Source organism: Amblyomma americanum, chromosome 8 (genome assembly GCF_052857255.1).
Source record: "Amblyomma americanum isolate KBUSLIRL-KWMA chromosome 8, ASM5285725v1, whole genome shotgun sequence".
Lineage (NCBI taxonomy): Eukaryota > Metazoa > Arthropoda > Arachnida > Ixodida > Ixodidae > Amblyomma > Amblyomma americanum.
The window spans coordinates 112,457,786-112,483,662 of NC_135504.1; the positions used below are offsets into that span (position 1 = coordinate 112,457,786).

Below are 25,877 nucleotides of genomic sequence, written 5' to 3' on the forward strand. Positions count from 1 at the left end.
TCGCATTCTTCAATGAAGTGGTGGCCGATGGACAGCGACGTCACCGGAGCCGCTGCCGGTGTCTGCAAGCTGCAACGGGTGTACCACATCTCTGCCACCAGCATGGCTGCCATGAAGTCCCCCTTCATACCCGCCGCCTCGGCTGAAGACTTAAAGGACGTGGCCAGGGGATGCTTCTCGACCGGGCCATTCGGCAGCACCGCGGCCTGGTCCCGTGCGGCAATCGAACGGACATCCGTCATCGGCGGCTCTTCGCTCAACCTGCAGCACGGCCTTCGCAGGCTGAAGGACAACGACGAGAGAAGGTCGAAGATGTCCAGGCCCTCGATCCGTTACCCTCCACCGCCTCAGTCGGACGTCCACAGCTACAAGTCCGTGTGCACCGCAGAGGGAGACTTGCGGCCGCCTGGTGGCCACTTATTCTGTACTATGTCGACGAATTTCGGAGACCCGCGCCTCATACTGGCTCCGCACAAGATTGAACTGCTGTCGATGGAACCTCGAATCGTATTCTTCCCCGGTTTTCTAAGCCCGTCGGAAGTCAGTTACATCCGAGCAGCGGCGCGGGGGAAATTTGAACGGGTCGAAATCTACGATGCAAAGACACGTGGAGACACCAAGACCTGGAAACGAATTGGCAAGGTAAGAACGAGTTTCGAGCGTGAAACGCAAACAACAGTGTTACCCATTTCTGTACCGCAGTCGATTTTCTCCGGCTAGTTTTTTTTTTTTTGTAGGCGTGATTTACGACTAAAGGCACCTCACAACGGAGAAGAAGCCTCGCACATCGGGTTCGCTTTTTGGCTTTCCAATTCTCATATATTTATTTATTTATTTATTTATTTATTTATTTATTTATTTATTTATTTATTTATTTATTTATTTATTTATTTATTTATTTCAACACACTGCAGGCCCTTTTCGGGCCCTTGCAGGTGTGTTAAGAAGGCATTAATGTGATCAAACACAAAAATACAGAGATCTTCTGTGATCTAAACACAAAAATAATAGCGAAAATTAAACAGAAAAGTCAATTTTTTCAATATAATAAATAATTTCACGGACGTACACTTCACCGCATTTTCAGGCAGTTTATTCCAATAGGATATAGCATCTGAAAACGGAGTACTTGTGGATATTTACACGACTGACTGGTTGACGGACTGTTTTACTATGGTTAGTTCTAGACGAGTGTTTGAAAGGAGGGTGTAAGTATTGTGAATTTGTTATTTTGAAGTGGCCGTGAAGAAGCTGGAACAGAAACTTTTAATCTTGAAATGTTTCTTCGCTGTGACAGGCTTTGCAAACTTGATTGAATTATTAGACTGGTAGCTGTAGTCTGGCGAGAATACTTTGAGTATACAAACCTTACTGCTAGTTTTTGGATGCGCTCTAATTTGTTGATTAAAATTTTTTGATGGGGGCTCCAGGCTATATCCGCATATTCTAGGGTATGTCTGATGAGAGTTTTATAGGCACTGAGTTTAATATGGGCCGGCGTGTTACGCAGCTTTCTCCTTAAATAATTTAATTTACCTTCAGCAAATTGATTTGATGTAGGGTTCCCAACGCAGGTTGGATGTTAGGATGAGTCCTAGATATTTCACCTGATCATATTTTTTTACCTGTGTGTCGCCAAGTGTGTATGTAAAACTTAGAGGCTACTTCCTATTAGTGAATGTGATGCGTTTGGTCTTATTCGCGTTAAATTTCATTCCCCAGGTCTTACACCAAATGTGGATTGATTCTAAGGAATTGTTAAGGAGAATTTGATCTTCTAATTTTTTTACAGCTATGTATAAGACACAGTCGTCTGCAAAAAGGCGAAACTGGATCGATGAACTAACACAGGGATTAATATCATTTATGTAAATGAGAAACAAAAGAGGCGCAAGAACTGATCCCTGGGGTACACCCGAATACACATCCAGGTTCTGCGAGACGTATTCACCTATTTTAACACATTGTTTTCTGTTCTGTAAATAGCAAGAAATCCATGACACAATGTTACAATCAATTCCAAAAGATAGTAATTTTGTTATAAGGTCATCGTGAGGAACAACATCAAACGCTTTAGAGAAATCTAAGAAAATTGCATCTATCTGGTTGCCTTCATTAACTGTGTTAGCGATGTCATGAGTAATTTCAGCAAGCTGCGTTACTGTTGAAAGCCCTGTTCTGAAACCATGTTGTTTTTCGAAAATTAGATTGGTCAGTTCTTTTTTATATGTGTTGACGATCGCTACGCTTCACTAAACCAACCGTAATGTGTATTAGACAGTTACCACGACCTCGCCGTTGTTACCTTGGCGGCGATGGTCAGAAAATATTTCGAGGCTTCCCAATTGGGCCAGCTAAGAACTGTTTTGCCCGCGACAGCTGAGTCAGCACCTGTTCCGAAGCTTTTTGCTAGCTGAGTCGCGTATCAGTTAAGAGTGCTCGTAGGCAGAACAACCACTCAAAAATGCTACCAAACGGAAGTAACAATGACTGATATTTACCAGGAAATATAAGCACAGTCGCTGTACTGTATGCGGGGTTATTCTTGTCATAACGCTCAAGCTGATTGAAGCTAAGGTCGGCTTCTATGGTGCCAGTCAGACCTGTGCCCCAACTCGCGGTGCAATAAGTCTCAACTACGGTATGTTCGGGCCAAAATAAACAAGTGCGAGTCACCTACTCGAACGAGCGTTTATTGCTCTTGAACAAATTACAAGTAGGAACAAACAAACAACCACCGTAGCGAGGGAGCGTTCGGTTCTCGTACGGGGATGCAAAAACTAGAGAATGTCTGCTACGTTCTAATCATTGCGAAAGCACGGATTTTGGCTAACCATCAGATGACGATGAGCGGGCAGTGCCGCCTGACTGAGCGCTCGCGTTAGGCAAATTGACTATGCGATCAGACAACAGACGATTTCGCTCGGAATTAGTACCCATCGAATTAATACTTACGCAGTAAAACGCAAAAAGGAGAACGTACGTGCCCGTCGTGGTGGCTCAGGGGTTCGGGCGCTCGGCTACTTAGCCGGAGCTCCCGGATTCGAACGCGGCAGCGGCGGCCGCGTTTCGATGGAGGCGAAACGCAGAAGCCACCCGTGTGGTATACTGTGCGATGTCAGTGCTCATTAAGGATTCCCAGCTGTTCGGAATTACACCGCAGACCTCCAGTGCGGCATCTATTTCTTCCTTTCTTCTTTCACTGCCTTCTTTGTCCCTTCCCATAAGGTGCGGTTCTGGTGTCCGCCGATATGTAAGAAATACTGAGCCATTTCATCTCCTCAAAAAGTACAATAATAATAATAATTGGTTTTGGGGGAAAGGAAATGGCGCAGTATCTGTCTCATATATCGTTGGACACCTGAACCGCGCCGTAAGGGAAGGGATAAAGGAGGGAGTGAAAGAAGAAAGGAAGAGAGAGGTGCCGTAGTGGAGTGCTCCGGAATAATTTCGACCACCTGGGGATCTTTAACGTGCACTGACATCGCACAGCACACGCAAAAGTAGTTTTCAATTTTCAATCTACGCGAAACGAGAGAGTAACGTTGGGTTACCTCTCAATGCTCAGTGCTCACAACCGACGGGGATCAGCACGAACGTTGGCCGGTCGGAACGGTGACCGCAGCGGTCTGCTAGTCAGACGTATTCCGTTCGTGAGCACGGCTTCCACCCCCCCCCCCCCCCCAAAATGGCTACTGCTTATGTAGGCTAAGCTCGGTTATGCAAGCCAAAGCTTCGTTGTGTCGTGGCGGAGGCAGAAGCATCAGCGGCTGCCACCAAAGCTCTTCGCTGCCGCCTTTCGGCACCCTTCAACCGCCGTTGAGCCAGTCCATCGACGCCGCTACCTTGGCACGTTCAACTTCCCTACCTCTAGCTAAATGCTTAGTATGGTTGGCAACGCCAGCCGGATGGTCGGACTCAGCCCGTCGTACACGAGACTGTCCTGATGGCGTAGACGGTACCGGCCGACTCGCCTCTTATATAGCGAGAAACTGCGAGGCGGCAGTGTGTATGCAGGTGGTTGCGGCGCCGTCTCCCTTTCAAGTGAACGGCTAGTCACGTGTTTAGTCACGTGGACACAGCTGGCAAGGCGGCGCGCGGCTGCAACTGCGGCGAGTCACATGGTACGTCACGTGGCTGACACTTCTCTCCACTTGAAGGTCAAACGTACCGTGCCGGTGACATTGGTAGTAAAGCTTCCGCTTTAAATAGGCGACAGCCTCGGGAGAAAAGGGCTCCTTCTGGGCTGAGGAGAAGTGGTCTCTCTGTTTTAAGAGTGGAAAGAAGGAAAGCCTCTGCAGCGACACCAGCGTGGGGGCGCCAAAAAAAGCGGGGCTGGCCAGCGTGCCCCTCCCTCACAAGCCTGGCGAATAGGGTCACATAACAACGCGTGGTAATTATCTGTGACGGTTACTATGGGAGAGGATTCATTTCATGGGACAGTGATTAAGACAGCTCGGCATACGCGTGGTGGGTAGCAGGTGCGTTAGAATTTTGTGCAGTGCCACATGCGATACACTCTAGGTTGGCATTCCACCCCTCCATAAGACTGTGACAGTAACTGGACACTGGCTCCCTCGCCAAGTGGTTGAGTGCGGCCCTCCTCTATCTAAAGCAACCATTCATTCTTCAGCGGTTTTTCTTCTAACCTTTTAAGCTCCCGAGTTAAGACTTCCGGCACGTGCCACGGCTCCAAGTTTACAGGTCCGGTTGTGATCACGTGAAAAGGACACGTGAACTAGGGGCCGATGCAACGGACGGGCGGTCACCGCGAGTAATATGTAACGGACGGACACGGTCACGTGACATAGGATGGAATGGACGACACGGTCACGTGACCTAGGATGTAACGGACACGAACACAATCACGGGACCTAGGATGTAACGGACGGACACGGTCACGTGACCTAGGATGTAACGGACGGACGCGAGTATGAGCCATTACAGGCTTTCGCCTTAATATATATGACACCCCCCGCCATCGTGTAGGACAAAGGGAACGGTCCCGTCACAGATTTAATATGAAAATTGGGTTTTGAGGAAAGAAAATGGCACAGCAACTGTCTCGCATCTCAGTGGACACCACTGTAGTGCCTGAAGGGAAAAGTAAAGAGTCTGGGAAGGCATGCAATTGAAGGCGCATGTGTCGTCGGTTGGGATCCCGGTCGTAAACTAGCCTCCAACCTGACTGGCACATATAAGCTATATGCAACGAGAAATCGCATGACACTTCTGAGAACGCTGGATGACAAACGGTTGCTTACAATCTTGGTAGGGATGTAGTCGGGAAAACTGGCCCGATATTGATGTCCGCCAGGGCTGGTGACCAGCTGCTAGGTCACATCTCTGCACCAATTTGCACGCAAAGGCTCATCAAGGAAAGCTCTCCAGTAATAATTGGTTTTTGGGGAAAGGAAATGGCGTAGTATCTGTCTCATATATCGTTGGACAACTGAACCACGCCGTAAGGGAAGGGATAAAGGAGGGAGTGAAAGAAGAAAGGAAGAAGAGGCGCCGTAGTGGAGGGTCCCGGAATAATTTCGACCACCTGGGGATCTTTAACGTGCATTGACATCGCACAGCACACGGGCGTCTTAACATTTTTCCTCCATAAAAACGCAGCCGCCGCGGCCGGGTTCGAACGCGGGAACTCCGGATCAGTAGTCGAGCGCCCTAACCTCTGAGCCACCGCGGCGGGGGAAGCTCTCCAGTAAAAATAGATTTTGATCTCTAAGACGCGACTTTGGACGTTCAAATGGCACTGTTGTCCCGTGGACGCTTTTTTTATTGTGCGAGTTAGGGTTTAAGACCGGTAAAAAAACTACATTAAGTTAACGGTATCTTGGTGAAAACGTTACAGTCAACTGCTTTTCAGTGATCTACAGTTTTTCTGTTGACCCTTTGTTCTTAAAAGGAAAAGTCACAAGAGAAAACTTTCGGAATCCATGCTCTGTTAGATAGAAGAAACTGTTATCCTCCAGAAAATTAACAAGATGTTAAATATAGGTATCGTTATTTTGCATGCTGTTAATCTCAAAGATATATGTCAATGAATTGATGAATTCTGTTTATCTGCGGCTTTATGTACTGGTATGACCACAGCAGTCTTTAGTAGTACACCCTGATGATACGATTGTCATATGTATTTCATGAGAATATAGAACTGTACTCTTTAGTATTCCCTATAAATTTGCTAATTATGGCATCCATTCCACTCGAAAATGTTAGTTCCAAATCGATAATCGGTATGATGCTTTGCAGGTCGAACAGAGTGGGATCCATCGCGAAATGATCGCACAGTTGGAAATCGGGACGTTGGATAACATTGGATGAAGAAGGAAACTACTTAACGAAAGTATCATTTAGTACAGTAGCACAGAGGTGGTCGGGAGCAGTTTCGGCGGTTGGTACAATAACGACACTTTATTAGTGTTTCCAGGTTTTATTATGTTCGAGAAGCGTTTTGGATTAGATTTCACAATGTTCAGGAGGGTTACTTGAAAAAAAGTGGATTTAGTAGGCTTCAGTGCTCGTTAATATGCTGAAACAGCTGCTTTGTATGCTGTCCAATGGGAAAGTTTTAATGAATACTTATCAGTTATTTTCTTTTTGTTAGAAAATCGTTTTAAAGATCTGTTATACCATGGAGCATGGCTATTGGAGCAGACATGCCGAAGACTGATAAGACGAGGAATTAGTTATGATACTTTATTTCGGTACATGCACCAGTTTGTTTCTACTGCGCGCTAAAGAGAACGTAGTAAGAAAATATCCAAAAAGGAGCCCAGTTATTAAGGGCTACAAAATGAGCTTTGTAATAGCCGCTAATGGTCTTGGAGCTTTTTTACTATGGTGCATGCGACAAATCTAACGTGAAATTTAAGATATCATGATTGCCCAGGCCGGGCATATGTATTACTTGTGACATGGTATCTTCAGATGATGTTAGTACAAGATGTAGATAAGCGGATGGGCTATATACTAAATGCCCCGCCTTCTGAAGAACGGGCTTGCGAGCCATGGTACAGCCCGACGAGTGACAAATCCAGTCTTCTAAAAACACCGGTTTGTTCCGGATACACAAAAAGCACTTTGCACGGACACAACAAGGGACTACAAGATTACAGTTTAAATATAAAGATATTTTAAACTCTCCGTCTCTAAGAAACAATGGCGCATACAAACGATCTTACCACAAGCTAACAAATTTGTATTTAAAGAAGGAATATGAATTCTTCCATCTTTAAAAAAAATTTAGGAGGACACTTTGGAAATTCTAAGGTGTGTTCGGCGAAAGCCTGTGGCCACTCCACTGCCTATTTCCATGACATCGTTTGTGCATGGCGACCATAGTAGAATGGTCTCAAGCTTTCGCCGAACACACTATAGAATTTCCCGGGCTTGCCCGAACCGCTTGGTGCGGAATCACTGGGCCGCTTGGGAGCCATCCGACTCACTCACTCGACTGCAACGCAGGGTTTCCAGCTTCAAAAATAGAGAACTCACCAGAGAAACGGGAAAAGTAGCCAGAAAGTAGACAACCAGAGACAGAGAAATGAAAAGTAGCCGAAAAGGAGTCATGGGGCAGTTCAAGAGCGTTTGGTTAAATAGAGCGCTCACACAAAAAGACAACCAAAAACATTTTTCGTTTATTGCTCGTTTTATTCCAACGCTCGTGAACAAAAACGCCAGATACGTCTTGTAACAGCTAAATCATGTAGAAAACGTTTCTGAAAAAAATGCCTGTTTAGCACTGCGATAAATGACTAGATAAACGCACATTTTTATCAGAGACTTCTGTGCGCGGACAACAAAGAGTAAAAAATGCATAAAAATATCTATTAAGAAATGTAAGCATTAAATATTAATAGAGTTGAACGTTGCAGAAAACACCACGGATCTGAAACCACTCAGGCAACTCATGTGCGATGTTCAGGCCTGCCGTAAATAGTTGAGTTGGCCTTGTCAATCATTTCTTGTGGATTAGGGAACCCCGAACTTATCACATTCCTCAACTGTAGGCCAAACTTTATCCTCAAAATGAATACAAGAACGTCATCAGACATTCTGTTTCTCAGTTCGGTCTTGGTCAATTGCTCACTCCGTGTCGGCGTTCGATATAGGCAAAATAAGCACCTTCAAGGCTCCATTTTCAAGATATTCCATGGGGTTGGCGCAGATGGATCTCTGTACTTGTAAACTTTGGTCCAGAAATCAAGGGTGGTTGCTTCAGGGCTAATGCTTTCCACTTGCTTCAAGTGCCTCAACTCTCGTTCAAGCTGGCTTTCGGAACAACCAAATGTTTTAAGTGATAATCTTTTCAGCGCTTTTATGCCATACGGCCCTAGAACGGACTGCGGTTTGCAATTATGGTAGCAGAGAGGTAGCTTTTGCCAGGCGATTTTTGGGGTCACATATGCACAATCAGAGAAAAGAAGAGCACCGGTGCTTCACAGCATCTTTCTCCTCGGCATTCAAGTTTGATTCTTGAAGCAATTCGGCAAATGTTATAGTCCTAGGTCAGCGTCAATGTTTAAAAAGATGGACTCAAAGTTTCCAACGTCGAGGTTGAGCAGGCTGTTGCTATCGTGTTGCCGCAGCACGTATGGCTCGACGATTCTGATCAATAGGCTCCTAAAAAGCTTTTCCAGTTCATCAAACAAGACGAGGGGGTCAACGCTTTCTCCTTGAAAAAGTTTGTTTACTCGCCGAATGTCGGCTAGAATGAGATGCAGGAACACTAGGAGCCGTACGTTGTAGGCTCTGTCCACCAAAGTGGTGAAATGGTTCTTTAGTGTGTGGAACTGAGAAAGTATACGCTCAGTGCAGTCAGCGATGGCAAGCCAGCGAGTCCCCGACGGAGAAAGAATCTTCAAGGGCTCATCGCCCGTCGCTGTAGCCTTGCGGTAGAGATTTCTGTAGGCTGCCTGCCGTGTGCTACCCTGTGCAAAAAAATTGTGGATCTCTTTGACCATGAAGACCACATTAGAAGGCATTGCTTCCACAGCTTTGGCGGCTACAAGGACAAGGGAGTGACGAAGGCACTTGACAAGTGTTAGCGATGGATTGTCGCTCTCCATGTTTTTTTCCACAGTGAATTGTGTCGACCGCGCATGGCACTCGCGCCATCGGTCGCCGACCCAAAACAATCACTTATGTACAAGGAATGGTCATCGAGAACGTTTTTTTTTTTTTACAGTTTCGTAGAGCGACTCTTCCCGTCCATCCTCTGTTTCTTTCAGGTCAAGAAATGTAGTTGTCACTGCAGAAGAATGGTGAGTTGGGCGAGTTGGATGTAGTTCATTTTGGCGGTAAAATTCAGCGCGAACGGACGAACAACCCTTCCTGTGTCCTTCGTCCGTTCGCGCTGAATATTACCGCCAAAATGAAGTTGTCACTGCATTGGCTATTTCGCTGTAATAGCGGACCGATATGCACACAAGCTTTTTTACTGACGCATCACTTGTCTCATCAACCAGTATTTAAAATGGCTTACTGAGAAGGTCGCGATTTAAGGTTTCTTCAAAATGCGGTCCGATGGCATTGATAATTAGTGCTGTACACTTTGTCCTGTGCAGTTGAACGTTGTGTCGCCACTCGCCTTGTGGGATATCGGAGAGCTCATTGACGCCGTTTATAGGCATTTGACACGCTGTGAACAGAGCTATCTTGAGCCTGCATCGCTTCTGCTCCTCATCAGCAATTACAGAAGGTGCCAGGACATCGCGTAGGGGCTGTTGGTTCGGCGGATTGGCGAAACTCCGATGCTTCTTTGTTTCGGCGTGCTTGACGAGGTTTGCATAGTGCGCTCGCACTTCACAGCAGCTGCATTTGCATCTGACCAATCACTGATTGCGGTCAGCAGGAGTGATAGAGTCTGAAAAAAAAATACATTGAAAACGTAAGCTTCCTTTTCATACAAATAAGTTATTTCCCTAAAATACATGTTCTCACTCGACCGTAAACTGAACTGAAAGTATATATACTGGCGTTGCTTCATTGCTGGCTGATACTAGCGTACCCTGCAAAATCATGGAACATGTTATCTACTCTCAAATTATAAATTTCTTAGATTCAAATGATTTCTTCCATTCTCCTCAATATGGGTTTCGTAAGGGCCTCTCTAGTGAAACCCAATTAGCGTTGTTCCTTCACGACTTGCACACTAATCTTGACCGTAACAAACAGACTGATGCCGTATTTCTAGATTTTGCGAAAGCTTTTGATAAAATTCCCCACCGTCGTTTACTAGTAAAGCTTGCACAGCTGAACTTACATCCTAACATACTACAGTGGATTGAGCAGTTTCTCACTAATCGTTCTCAATCAGTGTTTGCTAACGGCCACCTGTCTAACAGCCTCCCGGTTACTTCGGGCGTTCCGCAAGGATCTGTACTCGGTCCATTACTCTTTTTAATATATATTAATGATTTACCTGACCACGTTTCCTGTAGTATTCGAATGTTTGCTGACGACTGTGTTATTTACCGCACTATTAATAACTCTCGTGATCAACTTAGTCTTCAAACCGATCTTAACAGCGTACTTAATTGGTGTAACAACTGGCTCATGTCCCTAAATCCTAATAAATGCAAACTCTTATCCTTCTCTCGTCGCCATAGCCCGCATCGCTTCCAATATTCCATTTCTAACACCTCGATTGATTCAGTATCATCTTATAAGTATCTAGGAGTCACCTTGTCTTATGATTTATCTTGGCGCACCCATATTGGCAACATCATTTCAGCATCGAATAAAACACTTGGTTTTCTCAAGCGCCATCTCCGCCTTGCCCCTCAACACGTAAAATTACTCGCATATAAATCGCTCATCAGACCAAAATTAGAATATGTCTCTGCCATATGGAGCCCGCACCAAACTTATTTAATTAATGCATTAGAAGCTGTCCAAAACCGTGCCACTCGATTCATCCACTCTTCATACTCATATGACGTCAGCATTTCTTCCTTGAAAGCATTATCAGGACTACCGCCCCTTTCGTTCCGTCGTCGCATTTCAAGTCTCACCCTTTATCACAAATTATTTCATTCTTCCCTCAATCGGTCACCACCTATCACAACTGCCGCACGCATATCTCACCACACCAGTCATCCCCTACAAGTTGCCCGGCCGCCATCGCATACTGCCACCTTTTCTGCTTCATTTTTCTTTCGAGCAGCAACGGACTGGAACGGCCTACCCCGTGACATCGTCAACATCGCTTCATCCTCTACTTTTCAAGAACATGTAACCGATCACCTTCAGTGCTAAATATTATTCGCTGTTTTGTTCGCTCATTTCATTAAAATCCCACCCCTTATGTAATACCCCCGATACAAGGGGGCCTTTAAGGTAAATAAACTGAACTGAACTGAACCGTGCAAGCCGCCGCGGAGGAGGCTCAGTGGTTATGGCACTCGGCTTCTGGCCCGAAAGTCGCGGGTTCGATCCGGGCCGTGTCGGCCGAATTTCTGTGGAGGCGAAATTCTAGAGGCCCGTGTACTGTGCGAAGTCAGTGCGCGTCAAAGAACCCCAGGTGATCGAAATTCCCGGAGCCCTTCACTACGGCCTCTCTCATACCCTGAGTTGCTTTGGGTCGTTAAACACCCATAAACTAAACTAAAGTCGTGCTTTTTTAAGCGTTTGGCAGGAAAATCATGAAACGCAACCACAAATTTTAAAACACCTAAAGGGCTTTGAAAATTTTCCACATAAACAAAAATCCCCTTCTTTTGTTGCAAAAGTACCACTCTTACCTTTCAGCTTTGGGTGATCCAGCCATTGCTTGCGGAATATCCGCTTTGAGCAAGCGTCCTTCCCCATTGTATTGCTTCCTGTAAAGTGTGACTCACACGACGATTCGACAAACAGAATCGCTTAAACTGCCCACGGAATCTGACCATGCCAAATTGGCCGCATTACAGCTCAACCGTTGATAGAACATTTACCTTCCGTCTTTCTATAACAACGAGCGTGCAAACGGGTTCGTTGGAATAGGCTAAAGTTTGCGATTCTAGGCAGAAAGTAGCCAAGTAGCCAACGTAAAATTTTTGTCCCCGGGAGGCTCAGAATGTAGCCAATTTTTCGTAATAGAGCCAAATTTGGCAACCCTGCTGCAACGACACGTCTGGCGAAGGAGCGCGGCAGTGCTCAAACATTTCGACACTTCTTTCTCTGGCCTCTGCTCTTTCTGTGTGGAGGTGGGTGACACGTTCCACATGGTCTGGGCATGTCAACACAATCCTTCTCTTCCGCCCCTAAACCCTTCCCCTACCCGAGAGGACTGGGAGGCGGCCCTGCTCAGCTGCCTGGACTTACCGGCCCAACAAGCCCTAGTTCAGCGAGCTCGAGTGGCGGCCCAGACCAATGGGGTCCCTGAATAAGGGACTCCACCTAGTACTGTAAGGGGAGCGGCCCACAAGGGAGTGCTCCCCACGCTACCTCTCTGCAATATTCAAATAAATGCTTTCACCACCACCACCACCATCGCAGCGCGTATTCGCTCCGCCTGCCGCTGCAGGTGATGTCACTGTTGCTATGTGCAGCCGCGCATGCGCTTCGGCGCCGCCACCTGTCGCCGAGGGGCGAGAAGGGTGTGCACCTGTGCGGAGGAGGGTCACAGCTGGCACTGTTCCAGGCTTTGGATGTAATGGACGGACGGTCACCGCGAGTATGAGCCATTAAAGCCATTAAGAGACAAACCGGAGCCAAAGAGCAGGTGTACTTATGGCGAAGCGGCAACACAAGGAATTCAGGGCCGATTTTATGGGAGGGACTAATTTGAGCTCAAGGACAATGGCATCTTGAAGAAAGCTGGCGTATTTTATTATGATGGACTTCACTGTCCTTCACATTATACAAAGGATACCGCACAATACAAAATGTGTTTCTTAGCGCAGTAGACCTATGAATAAAGTCGTCCGCGATGTGACTGATTTATTTTGCGGGCGAGCTCTTTCTGCACATGGAGAAGTGCTATGTGTTTTAATCGAGATTGGTCATGGTTAACCTGGGATACGTTTTAGCGCGATGGAGGCACGAAAACGATATCTCGGATGTGCATGGCTCACTAGAGTAGTTGAAGCAGTTTTGACAAACTTAGCCACATCGGGCCAACGATCTCGCAGCTGCTCATCGTTATCGCCAGAAAGCATCTCAACAACATCGTGAAATGTCTCCAATGGTGTATTGCGCTGACTTAATATATCTATGAGCCTACTCACGTCAAGGTTGAGCCGTCCAGGCTCTATATCTTGCCCGTAGTATTTTAACAGTTACGTGCATGCTATAACCATTTCCTGTCAAAAACTGCTCAATCTCTGCCATGTACTGCCACAAATCTGGTAGATACCTGTCGTTTAGTGCGGAATGTACCGTGTCCATCACCTCGTAGAACCGCTGACGGTACATGTCCTCGAACGAAAGAAATGCATCAGGTCGAGATTCGTCGTCATATCGCCGTGGAGCATTCCTTTGCTTTAATTAGAGCATCAGCTTCATTTTCTTTAGCACGCAGTTCCAATTCACTCGCCTCTGCTTGAGTCTCGTTCCAGAATATGCAAAATCTTTGATTCCTAAGTTCACTGAGACTCTCTCTGAGAGCCTTGACCATTTTTTTCCGCTTGATGAAATCTCAATCTGCCTTCTGCAACGCCGTGCTTATTTTTTGTAATCGCGAAAATACACGAGTGTCAGAAGTTTGAGCTGAAGTATATGTCGAACTTTGACAGCGCTTTTAAAAATCAACTGGCCTTGGCTCCGGCGTCGTTCCGTTCTTGTGATGCTAGGTCATGAATACACAAGGTTACGTGGATACAGTTCTGAACAACCGACGTCAGTGCAGTGGCCCTGGGCGTCCACCTCGTGGGAAAAAAGTTTCCCAAGTTTACGCTTTCATAGTTTTCTGAGATGCCTCGTACAAATTTAGACGTTTTGGGGAGCACGTAACAAAGTTTATAATTTCTGATATCATGCCCAGGAAATCGGGACATATTTCAATTTTCTGAGACATGTCCTGCAGCCCACGGTTCAGTATCTGTGCACTGCAGTGTACATACAGTGCTCGCGGCTTCTTCTGCTGTATTAGAGCTTGCAGCCCACCGTGCTGCCCTCTCATGTGTTTATAGATATCATAGCTTTGGCGACGACGACTGCCAATGCTCAGCTTGAAACGATGGAGGACATCCTTAAGGAGAGCAAAAAGACTGGTCGCTCTGGTGTCAGCAGTGTTATAAAATCCACAGAACAGCTCATGTCTTTCGAAGTTTTTTTTTTGAGCATTACGAAAAAGTATCGACACTTCTTCCTTGACAGATATGTCTGCTGTTACGTCTATGATCATGGCATAGCGCCCTGCTTCACGAACCTCATTTGTGTGTGACAAGAGGACATCACAAGCCATTAATTCTAACATTTCGTTTAAAATGTCATGGGAAAACACCTGTAGATTGTTCGAGAAAGCCATGATCCCAGTTCTGGAATGTCATTGGCGCGAAGTTCCAGAAGCTGTCTGAGATTCCTTTCTCCATCATCATGACCACGCACTGCCAGTCCTTGGCACGCTAAGTACTGCAATGAAGATAATGTCGCTATCAGTGCTTTCCTTGCGTCTTTCATTTCCTTTTGCTTCCGATTACACAATCATATGCTACGTTCACATCGCTTTCATAGCTGCGGTTCCGCTCATAGCCACACGATGCATATTCTAGGCCTCATGACTCTTAAATCTTATAAGAGCTTTCTTCCAGTTGGGAAAAACAGTCGTCGCAGACGTCAATTGAGAGTCCTTATCCCGGGAAGTGTTTCCCAGAATGATGTTCATGGCACAAGCAGCGCGACAAGTCTCTCAGAATACCTTGACCACGGACGCGTCATAAGCAAGCCACTCGTACGAAATTTCCGGAGCCCTTAACTGCGGCGTTTCTCATAGCCTGAGTCGCTCGGGGAAGTTAAACCCCCATAAACCGAACCAAGCTTTTTTCCACGTTGGTTGGTAACGTCGCCCCTGTTGTGCTTCAGCAGTAGGGGCTCCATTCTCACAAACAATTTGCATGCGTGCGGAGGCAGTGGATACAGTGTCAGATGTCGAGCCTGGGCCGCCAAGGCAAACCTTGGTATGTTGAGAGGAGCTCGTTGAAGGTCCTGCGCCGCGTGAACTGGGTGTCCTTTCGTCACACTCTTTCGCAGGTTTGTCCTCCTTGATGAGATATTTGTCCATTGTTCACTGTTTTTCACGGCTCCCTGAAAATGCAATACCATGAAGGTAAGGCGACCAAGGAATTGTGCGCCGAAAGCGAGAGAAAAAAAACCAATCGCTTATTTGTGTTAAGTGCCGCTGTGTGTACGGATATCGAACTTATAGTTCGCTCCCAGCGACAGCGGTGCCATACCTTTCAGTGAGCAGAGCCGAAGCGACGTCGTCCGTCCACGGAATATGCAGCAGTCGCTTGTCGATTCTCAGCGATTCCGACAGGCCCAGCTTTCCAGGACATGTGCTACTTGCGCACCTACTGGCTTGTGGCGGTGACAGGGTGCATAACTGAATGGGAAGGGGTGCAAAAAAAAATAAAACGTGAACGAAAGCACGCAGAGAATATGCTTTGGGGATATGTATAAACATTCGTGTGGTTATACATGCTAGAACCAAGGGATACAAACGAAAGCTGTGTGAAGCATGGTTATGCATGGTTTGTCGCTTTGAATTAGGAGGAACGCTCAAGCTTTGCCTTTAAAGTAGCCGCGATAGCCCAGTAACATCACCTTTTCAATTGCCATTTTTTGTATTTTTTTCTTTAAGTTAAGTTTTGAGGAAAGAAAGGTGCTATAGTTTTGTGTGGACACCAGGGAATGATGGACACCTACATTTAATCAGGTCACGGTCACTTTTTCATATCTTTTCTTTAACTTCGGTTTTGGGGAAAGGAAGGCGCAGTATACTTTTGGGTGGACACTATGGAATGGTGGATACTACACTTAATCAGGTCAAGGTCCCAGCACATTTTTGAAAGTCAAGGGGCCGGATAGGTCGACGTTAGCTGACACATGGAGTAGTGAATCTTTCGCTTCAATATACAGTTCATCGAAGAATGTGCCGAAGTTTCAGTTCGGTGCTATTATTACACAACGTCACCAGATAATTATATTCATCAACGATGCGATACTCGCTCGGGCGCACACTCCCGGGCACCCTTAGATGCAGTGCAGCTTTTTCGCTTTTTGCGTAAGTTCATCCAGAGCCCGGCTACCTGTAGTGACAGAAGGGCGTGGCCGCTTGATGCCCTGCATTCGCCGTTTCAACCAGAGAAAGGGTCGGAGTCAGAATTAACAAGCAAAACTAACTTTATTCAGCAAGAGATGATAGAGGAATTCATACTAATACAGAAGGTTCTCAAAAGCAATGCAAAGCATGCAAACAAAGAGAATCTGTTACAAACTGAGGTTTAACAACAGTTAACTATGCACGAGAGAGTCAGAACAAATACACACCAAATTGTTCACCGGGCAGTGTCGCCGACCGACGTCTGGAGAGTCACGCTGTGGCCGTCCCGTAGACGTGCGCTGCTCGCTCGCAGATTTGTGGGCTTGCAGAACAGCGGGTTAAGCCCGGGATCCGAGCGGTAGCGTTTGATGACTCACTGCAACATTAGCTAGCTTCCAGAAGCGACGTGACCTCAATTTATAAGTCGCGCCTCGTCTGTCTGTTAGAATGCGCCAAAGCAGACGTGCACATTCACATAGCTTTTACAGCACAAGTGTCCTTTCTCCCTACCGCCGAGAGGGGCTTCGTCGTTGGTCAGGTGCGGCGGAAACGTCTGGAACCTTCTAGGGGCTTCTCCGCCGGTGAGTCACTGCCACGTCCAAGTAATGAGCAGAGGTTGAAGCCAAGTGCGCGCAAGGCTACACACTGTCAACACTTTAGGAGGGGAGATTTCTTCAAGGTTCTCGAACAGTCTATGCTGCGGCGTGCTGGCTTAACAAAAATGTGCGGAGGTCTTCCTGACATGCGAGCCTCCCAGCACGTTATAGTATTATGAACTGCTGCCTACGGAAGGGCATAAATTTTTCAGGTTTTAAAACTGTATAGCGTCGCAACACGGATTGACATCGAAAATGAGTCCCGGTTTTAGGTACCCTAAATATGGTGTTTAAAATAGCGTGTGACGACCTGGCATAGCTGATATTGCCACCTGACAATATGAAATATGGCGCCTCGTAGCTAGTTACGCTGGAGAGATGGATAGGGTGATTTCACGTAAGATCGAAGAAAGCGTGGCTGCTCAATCGCTTAATTTCATTTCATTTTTTATATATTGCTGCCTGATGACTGGAAAAAAGAGATGTGCAATTTGTTTTACCCCAATTTTTTTTTCTAAGCACCCGAGATTAGCAATGGCGGAGTGGTGTAGTGCCGCGTTCACGTGCTTTGCTGTTTTGGCCAACTTTGGATTTCTATTCGCCGAAGCATAATGGAGGGGATTGGGTTTACATAAATCTTAAAAGACAAACAGCGGGAATTTTAGCGAACAAGCGCAATACGATATAAAATTTACGAGCAGTGAACTAGCATACAATGCAAACATTAGCAAACCTGATCATAGCGTAATGGAAGTAGTACGAAATTTTCGACCAGTGAACATGGAAACATGAGCAAAACTTATCATGGCGAAAAATGAGAATAAAATGGGCTTCTTGCAAAAGAAAACTAAATCAAGTCACGAAGCAAAAATGCAGACAGTGAAGTGACTGGTGAAAAAGAAAAAACAAAAGGCATATTTACACAGTGTCTACCGGAATGTGGTTATACTCGTTTAATATATGTGGCATGATCGAATAAAAAAAAGCGTTCGTGTGGCAGTGAATCACGTGAACTTTGTGTTGGTGATAAAAAACTGACGAACAGTACGTTGGCGCTGATATAGGGTGGCTGACGTGACGAGTTTGTTTATTTTACTTTGCTGCGCGCTTTTTTTTTTTTTTTATTTCGCTCCAGTGTACTTCGCCTTTCCTGCCTATAAGCGTGCCGCTGGAAACAGCGACACCGCTTTCGGCAACTCCCCGTCAACCGTGTGAATGTGCCAGTGCCAGCCCGCAGCAGAAGATATGCTGCCCCCTGCCCATAGGAGGGGGGGGGGGGGGGGAATGGAGCGCTGTAGCTAGACAAAATTTGGATTTCTAGACTAGTTACATGCTCTGGGGGGGGGGGAGGGGGGGGGGGGTTGCTCTGCCTGCATGCTTTCGTAAGCGCGTGCATTTTCACCCGATGCAGCCAAAGCGGCGAGGGTAATCGCGTTTTCGGAGTTCTAAAACCTGATATGGCTATTACTAGCTACCGGCTACAGATCTCCAATTGCTACTAGGCGCTCCTTACTGTAGTAGTTAGTTAATTATTAAAAATTAGTTAACCGGCTTTCTACTTGAGGCCCGTTACCGGCTTTCTAGTGTCCACCAACACTGGGAATACTGTGATGCAAAAGTCATATTTTTACCTCGAAAACCCTATTTTTGAAATTTTTTTTAAAGTTTTCGCTAAAACACCTGATATGAGACAAGCAGCAGTCGACGACTTGTAAAAAGCAATATAATGCGTATGGGCTCGTTCCACTTAAGTATACCGAGCACTGTTGCATGGCAACAAATTTCAAGGCAAGTTCAACAATTACAAAAGCATAACGTGGACTAACTAGAGCTCGTCGCCCGCATTAATACAGGTTTATGATTTATGGTTTGTTGTTTATAGAGTTTAGCGTCCTAAAGCGACTAAGGTTATGAGAGATGTAGTGGAGGGCTCCAGAAATTTCAACCACTTGGGGTTCTTTACCGTGCACTCACGTCGCACAGTACATGGGCCTCTAGAATTTTGCCTTCAACGAAAAACGACCGCCGCGACCGAGATCGAACCCGCGTCTTTCGGGTCAGCAGCCCATAATACAGGTGTAATCGGAAGATTAGGGGCGAGTAATACAGGTGTAATGGCCCCTAATCGTTCCGTCTGTTGCTTGGAAGTCCATTTTTCCTGGAGTACACCAAACCAAGGACTTTATTGTAGCTTAAACCAATGTCCCTCGTGCTATCTGTGTCTACTGCCGAAAATATCTGAAGAACATGTCGCTCGCTACCAGACCTCGAGAATATTGAGCATTGAGGCCTAAGGCTGGCAACAGCGGAGGGCTCCGGAAAAATTTTGACCATATGTTTGTTTCTTTTTTCGACCATCACAATTTGAGCACGCAAGCGTTTATTTTTTTCTTTTTTTAATTTGCCCAACCGCCGCGGTGGCTCAGTAGTTAGAGCGCTCGGCTACAGTGCCGGAGCACCCGGTCTCGAACTCGGCCACGGCAGGCGCATTTCGATGGAGGCGAAGCGCAAAAGGCGCCCGCGTGCTGTGCGATCCCTCCACTACGGAAGCTCTCTCGTTTCTTCTTTCACTCCCATCATCCTTCCTTCCCTCACGGCGCAGTTGAGGTTTCCACCGAGGAATCACAGTTCCTGACAACCTGACGACCAATCATTGTGCTGCCTCGTAGAAGAGCAGACAGTGTTGCCGCAACTGAACACGATTGCTTAGCCTTAACCCAAACGACGTACCCACTGATTTACCGCGGAAAGTAACCGCGCAGATGTGAGGTACCCGCTTGATGAAGCTAACAATATGGTAACTGCTTTTGGGTACAATAAATAAAGGAGAAAAAAAACTAAAAATAAAACTAAATATTATTCCACTCAAACGACAAAAGTGGTATGTAGCAGTAAGGTTTATGACTTGTCCTTTAAGAACGGTTAACTCCCGCAATGACTGGTACACCGGGCTTTACACCTGAGACATTCAGCAATTTTTAAAAATAAGGTTTTGAGTTAGAAGGCCACTTCTTTCTGCATAGCATTATCAGCGGTGTAGCGCTTCAGAATATAGCCAGCCCATACTAAATACAGTATACAGAGAATACAGACAACATTAAAACCTGAATTTTCACCTGATGCGCAATATACTTCATTATATTTTTTAAGACCGTTTGTCATACCCTAAGAAGCCTAGCGTTGCTGTCGCAGTAAAAAAAAAACGGAACCCGACTAGGGCTGTGACGTTATTCCGTGCTAAATCACTCATGTGAAATGCAGAGCGCGTACATTTCACGGACATATGCCCGCCGTATAGCCTGTTCTACGGAAGCACTCCATCTTTCAGTTATTACTGAACGGGCAACTGAACACGGATGTGTTTACAGAAGATTGAAACAATTGGAAACTACAAGTCACACTCATGTCACTCAATAGATTGCTTGCAGCCATAAGGTGATTATACTGCTAGTCTCCCAATGGTGATTTCTGCAAAATAGAGAAAACGTGTTCCCCTATGCTTTCCTTGCTTCCGATTACTCTAGGCTTCCTTAATATACCACGTGTTTCAGAGAAGGCGATCATTATTTTTAAAAATAAGGTTCTTGATGTAAAAAATTGGCGGTGGTTTAGCTCTGGTTAAACCTGGAGTGACGCGATAGCTACAGCTGGCCGAGTGGAGCTTGGTCACTTGACCAACCACGTGACAAACCACGTGATCAGCCATGGCGCCACGCCGCCGGCAGATGCTCCGCATTACGTGACCAACCACATTACAGCGTGGCGGCGCTGCCACCGCCACGCTGAAGGCTCGAAATGCTACCGTAATGTAGATATTGCTACAAAAGAAACTTTTTGCGTCATAGGAATACTCCTGTTGGCAGACGTCAGAAAACAGGCGAAACTGGTTAACTGGAGGAGGAGGAGGAGGAGGAGGAGGAGGAGGAGGAGGAGGAGGAGGAGGAGGAGGAGGAGGAGGAGGAGGAGGAGGGTCTTCAATGGAACAGGAGAGGTCTGCCTGGTTGTCAGCCTGGCACATGTTAATTGGTAGAGTGATTAACTAAATTCTAATGGGCAACTTTTTAACTATTACCGTTGGGCACTTCATTGCAATTAGGGATTTGTAGCCAGCTGTTAGTTATAACCATATCAGTTTTTTTTTCGTATTTCAAAAACGCGACTAGCCTCGCGGCTGTGACTCGACAAAATTCTAGCACTCTACTAAAATTCTGCCACAGATTAACTGCACCGATTATTCTAATTACTGATCGAACTGAAAGGGACACACGTCCGCACGTGAGGCAATGGGTGGCTGGGCAACTGCTTATGGCATCCTTTTGCGAGTTCACTTTTTTGCACAACCAGTCATTCATGCCGTAGCCAGCTTCACCTATGTTGCATTGGACAACGGCTTATCTTCTGCGGTCGTACACCAGCGGTAATTCAGTAATAATATCAATAATTGGTTTTGGGGGGGAAAGGAAATGGCGCAGTATCTGTCTCATATATCGTTGAACACCTGAACCGCGCCGTAAGGGAAGGGATAAAGGAGGGAGTGAAAGAAGAAAGGAAGAGATAGGTGCCGTAATGGAGAGCTCCGGAATAACTTCGACCACCTGGGGATCTTTAACGTGCACTGACGTCGCACAGCACACGGGCGCCTTAGCGTTTTTCCTCCATAAAAACGCAGCCGCCGCGGTCGGGTTCAAACCCGGGAACTCCGGATCAGTAGTCGAGTGCCCTAACCACTGAGCCACCGCGTCGGGGCAGCGGTAATTCAGTGACCACATTTTTGGCACAATTCACTGGCGTTGTCGCGTGCTTCTTTCCGCGCGAATTATTTCTTCCCTTTCGAGGAGTTCACAACACCACACTTCCTGCTGTTTGCTTTCTATTTCTTTCTTTTTCTCTGCCCACACTAATATATATGTTTGCTTTTGATATATTGGCTGTTTAAACCCAACCTATGCCTCCCTCTTCTCTGAACCACGCCATCTTTAGGAGTGAGTGTGCTCACGCTCTTGCACGAGCGTATTCGAGCAGGGGTAGTAGTGATGGACCAGCACTAGGCCCCGAAGTAGTGCTGTCACGCAACAATTGTTATAGTTCACTTATGGCTTCGATGACGCTTTCAGTGCACTCAGAAGTGCTTAGTGATGCATAATTTGCGCAGCTTCATACTCATCTTCATAAGGATGATAGAATTTGGTCACTCACACATTTTAGAGAGCTAGCTCTACTGCTCACGTTTCGAGCCTCCTAGTTATGCTCATTCTATGGATAGAATTCAAGATGGCTGCCTCCATAACAACGACATTGTATTAGAGCATTGAGCTATGCTTCTCGCCTTTGGGGTCTCAGCATGATATCTAATAACGCAAATTGTAACCCAATTGTTATCATGAAAACAAAGGTACGTGGCTACATAATAGCATGAAAAAATAACAGACGGCAGTGTGATGTCCGAGCACACGCTAACCTTTTTCCATTTATTTAATCTCTACTACATTATTGATGCCCTGGGGCAATAAATTTTGCTTTAAAATAAACTCGAAACTAAACTGTCTATCCGATATAAATATATCCCCGTCTGACAGGCGTCAATGTCGGGCCACTTAGTCCCGGTATTCGTGCAAAATTTGCGGGCGAACCGTTTGCCGCAGAACGTTTCGGATGGGATCACACGATTCAGGGTTACGTGCAGAATCAACTTACTAGTTAAGTTAGAGCCTAGCTCGCTGCAGAGATGAACCGCCGCCTTATGTTAGGTGTGTTAATGCTCGATATTCGACCGCTGCCTCAGCGTCGGCTCATTTTTTTGTTCATTCCGCAGGTGTCTTGGCTTAACGACTGTGAGCATCCCAAACTTCAACGACTCACTCGCCGCATAGCAGCGGTGACGAACCTTTCACTGGAATCCGCCGAGTCCTACCAAGTGGTCAACTACGGTCTAGGAGGGCACTACACTCCCCACATGGACGCGCATCGTTTCGACAAAGTTTCTTCCGACTTTGACGAAAAGAACGGCAACCGCTTGGCGACAATGCTCATGTACCTGGCGGACGTGGCCGCAGGTGGCGCCACTGCCTTCGTCCAGCTGGGTATTGGCTTGAAGCCACGCGTCGGTGACGCCCTCTTCTGGTATGACGTGGAACCATATGACGGAAGCAAGGCTCCTGAGACCTTCTCCTTCTGGCACCAGAAAAGGAAAGTGGACGAGCGAACTCAGCACGTGGGGTGCCCCGTCTTGTGGGGCTCCAAGTGGATCGTGACCAAGTGGATTCGAGAGAGGAACAACGTTGTCACCCGCTACAACACGCCCGGATGAAGATGTGGCCCGGGCGCAGCAACCGGGAAGCCTGGAGAGATGCTCAGCGGTTAAAGGAACACGCACATCTTTGCTGCCGTTCCTTTTCTTGTTGATAAAATTGAGTTAGACCGAAGTGCGGAAATCCGCACAATTCTCTCTTCCCCTCACTCTCGCAGTGGCTATAGTACACATCCATTTGCCATGGTCCGCTCTTTCACAACCTTGCCAAATATGGCCCTTTTTTGTACGCTTTCGTTAAGGGCCTTTCGTCCAAGAATTTGAGGTTCAGTATTTAATGCAGTACATTAGAAAGGCAAGAGTTAACCATACTGTGTTCATTGCAAGCTTAAATAAAAGGGTTTCTTTTGCTGTCAGATTTTATTTTTAAAAGCAACGTTCTTAGAGAAATTTTGAACCAAATGTAAAAAGATATGCTTTAATCAAAAAAGATAAAATCTTAAAGTAACTTAAGAACATAAAAATGTGTGGCAGTTAAAAAAAAATTAGAGGGGACACTTAAGCTTAAAGTACTTCACTCAATTTTATCATGAATACATTCCTTTTCACCCAACATTGCTCTTAGCTGATAATGCTATTGTTAACACACCCTCCGTTTTTAGCTTTTTAAAAGCAGCTGGCGTCCTCGAAAAATATTTTTGAAACACTGGTTCCCTTTATTACATGATACACCTCAGCCACTTTCTCATTCCTGAGAAGTAGGCTGAGGCTTTTTATTTGATTGGTTGGGAGCCTCAGGATCCTTGCCTAGCCAAGGATAGCCGCTAAGGCTGCCTGACCTTCTTTAAGGCTTTTACCATTAGCGATTTCCAAATTTCTTCTCTTCTTTTACTAGGCAGCACAATGTTTTTAGGTCATCTACGCCATCGGCATTTTTTGATATTCGTAAACATTCTACAGAAAGCCAATTCTACACCTTGAGTTTGGCGCATGATGGCCTTAGCTGCCTATGTGCCATAAAACCCAACACACAACACACAACAACTTAAGCTCGGCCTTAAGAATATGACGCGACAGCGTAATGTGCCAATTCCCATATATGCAGAGGTTCATTCTCGATCCCTGAGAGTCCTCATTCCCCTCCTGGCGCAGTGGTGCAGCGGTTAAGCGGTGCATCCCTACCCTGCTATGGAAGGTGCTCCCAGCGATGGCCATTGTGCGGTTCAGGTTGGTCTTCCCGAGGGACCAGTCATTAACTGCCACGGTTGGCAGGTTGCTCTCTATCCGCTAGGCAGGTTGTGGTGACACCGCAAGGTCATGTGATCTAGGTGCCAGCCATCCTGCCTCCTACGTTGCTCTCTGGACATCCTTCCAGAGACATGGTAGTGATTTTGTAGCGATAGGTACATTTTAGGTGTTTGGGGAAAGAAAATGGCACAGTATCTGTCTCACTGATCGGCGAACACCTGAACCGCGCCTTAAGTGAAGCGGTAAAGGAGGGAGTGAAATAAGAAAGAAATAAAGAAAGAAGGAAAGAAAGAAGGAAAGAAAGGAAGGAAGAAAGAAAGAATGAAAGAAAGAGGTGCCTATAGAAAGAAAGAAAGAGGTGCCCATAGTGAAGGGTTCCGGAATAATTTCGCCCGCCTGGCGATCTTTAACGTGCACAGGCATGGCACAGCACTGGGGCGCCTATGCGTTTCGCCTCCATCGAAACGCTGCCGCCGCGGTCGGGTTTGAACCCGGAAAATCCGGATCAGTAGCCGAGCGCCCTAACTGCACACATTTTTGTACAACTTGTACCAGGCGGTACGCTAAACATTATTTCACGCAAGATTCCTCAAAATCTGTAATGCGGCGTTGAATAGAGTGCAAAAACATTCAGCAAAAAATTCAAATGCTACAGACCGGTTTAGGCTACCAGAATAAACAGTTGATCCGGTATGACTGAGCTTCTGGTTCTGACTGATCTAATTCGTTCATGTCTTACTAGGAACGACTTTGAGCGCTTGCGTTCGTTAATTTTCTGGTTGCGCTGCCGTCGTTTCTTGAAGGCCAAGTTTCACGTTTGGTCGAGAGCAGTGACTGGCGGCAGCCGTTTTCCCGCCAAACGAACACGCAGAATTTTGTCCCGTCATTCCTCTCTGCGCTGAAAGGTCTCTACACAGAATCATGTCTAACATTTTTCGAGAAAAATTTTCAATACCGCAAAACTGTAAGCTACTGGCACAGAAATGTTTAAGGTAACGGTTCATTTTCCAGGTATGTAGCAAAATCTTTCTTTTAGTGTGTTTCCATCGCTCGCATCGAGCAGTTAAGGCGGCCATAGAAAACCATTGGGGGACTCTGCCGACGGAGTTCTGCTAATATATTGATTGTTATAGTGAAATGTTGCATCTTTGTTAATGGGGATTTAACGTCCCAAAGCGACTCAGGCTATGAGGGACGGGCACTGACATCACACTGATACTTTAACGTGCACTGACACCGCACAGTACACGGGACTCTAGAATTTCACCTCCATCGAAATTCGACCGCCGTGGCCGGGATCGAAGTCGCGTCTTTTGGGTCAGCAGCCGAGCGCCATAACTACTGAGCCACCGCGGCGGCGGCGGCGGCGCAATAGTAAAATCTTACAATGTACGAAAAAAATTGCGCTCACCAACTCTTTCCGGTTTAAACATGCTTTTGTCCAGAACTGTTCGACATGATTTCGGCCAACTTAGCAGTTGTTACCAACATACGCGATGTTCGAACAGGCTTTATATCCTACTAAACA

At 46.3% G+C, this 25,877-nt stretch overlaps 1 protein-coding gene across 1 annotated transcript; it reads left to right on the forward strand.

Annotated features, from left to right (window-relative positions):
* The first annotated feature begins 27 nt into the window (after window positions 1–27).
* On the forward strand, window positions 28–23,185 carry LOC144102672 (prolyl 4-hydroxylase subunit alpha-1-like). The gene is made up of 2 exons (XM_077635878.1): window positions 28–642; window positions 22,667–23,185. The coding sequence occupies exons 1-2, from the start codon at window positions 28–30 to the stop codon at window positions 23,159–23,161; spliced, it is 1,110 nt and encodes a 369-aa protein (XP_077492004.1). The 3' UTR covers window positions 23,162–23,185.
* Window positions 23,186–25,877: the final 2,692 nt, after the last annotated feature.

Coding starts and splice junctions, on each gene's coding strand:
- LOC144102672 (XM_077635878.1), top strand. CDS start 28: ATGGACAGCGACGTCACCGGAGCCGCTGCCGGTGTCTGCAAGCTGCAA. Junction 643..22,666: donor CCTGGAAACGAATTGGCAAG/GTAAGAACGAGT, acceptor TTCATTCCGCAG/GTGTCTTGGCTTAACGACTG.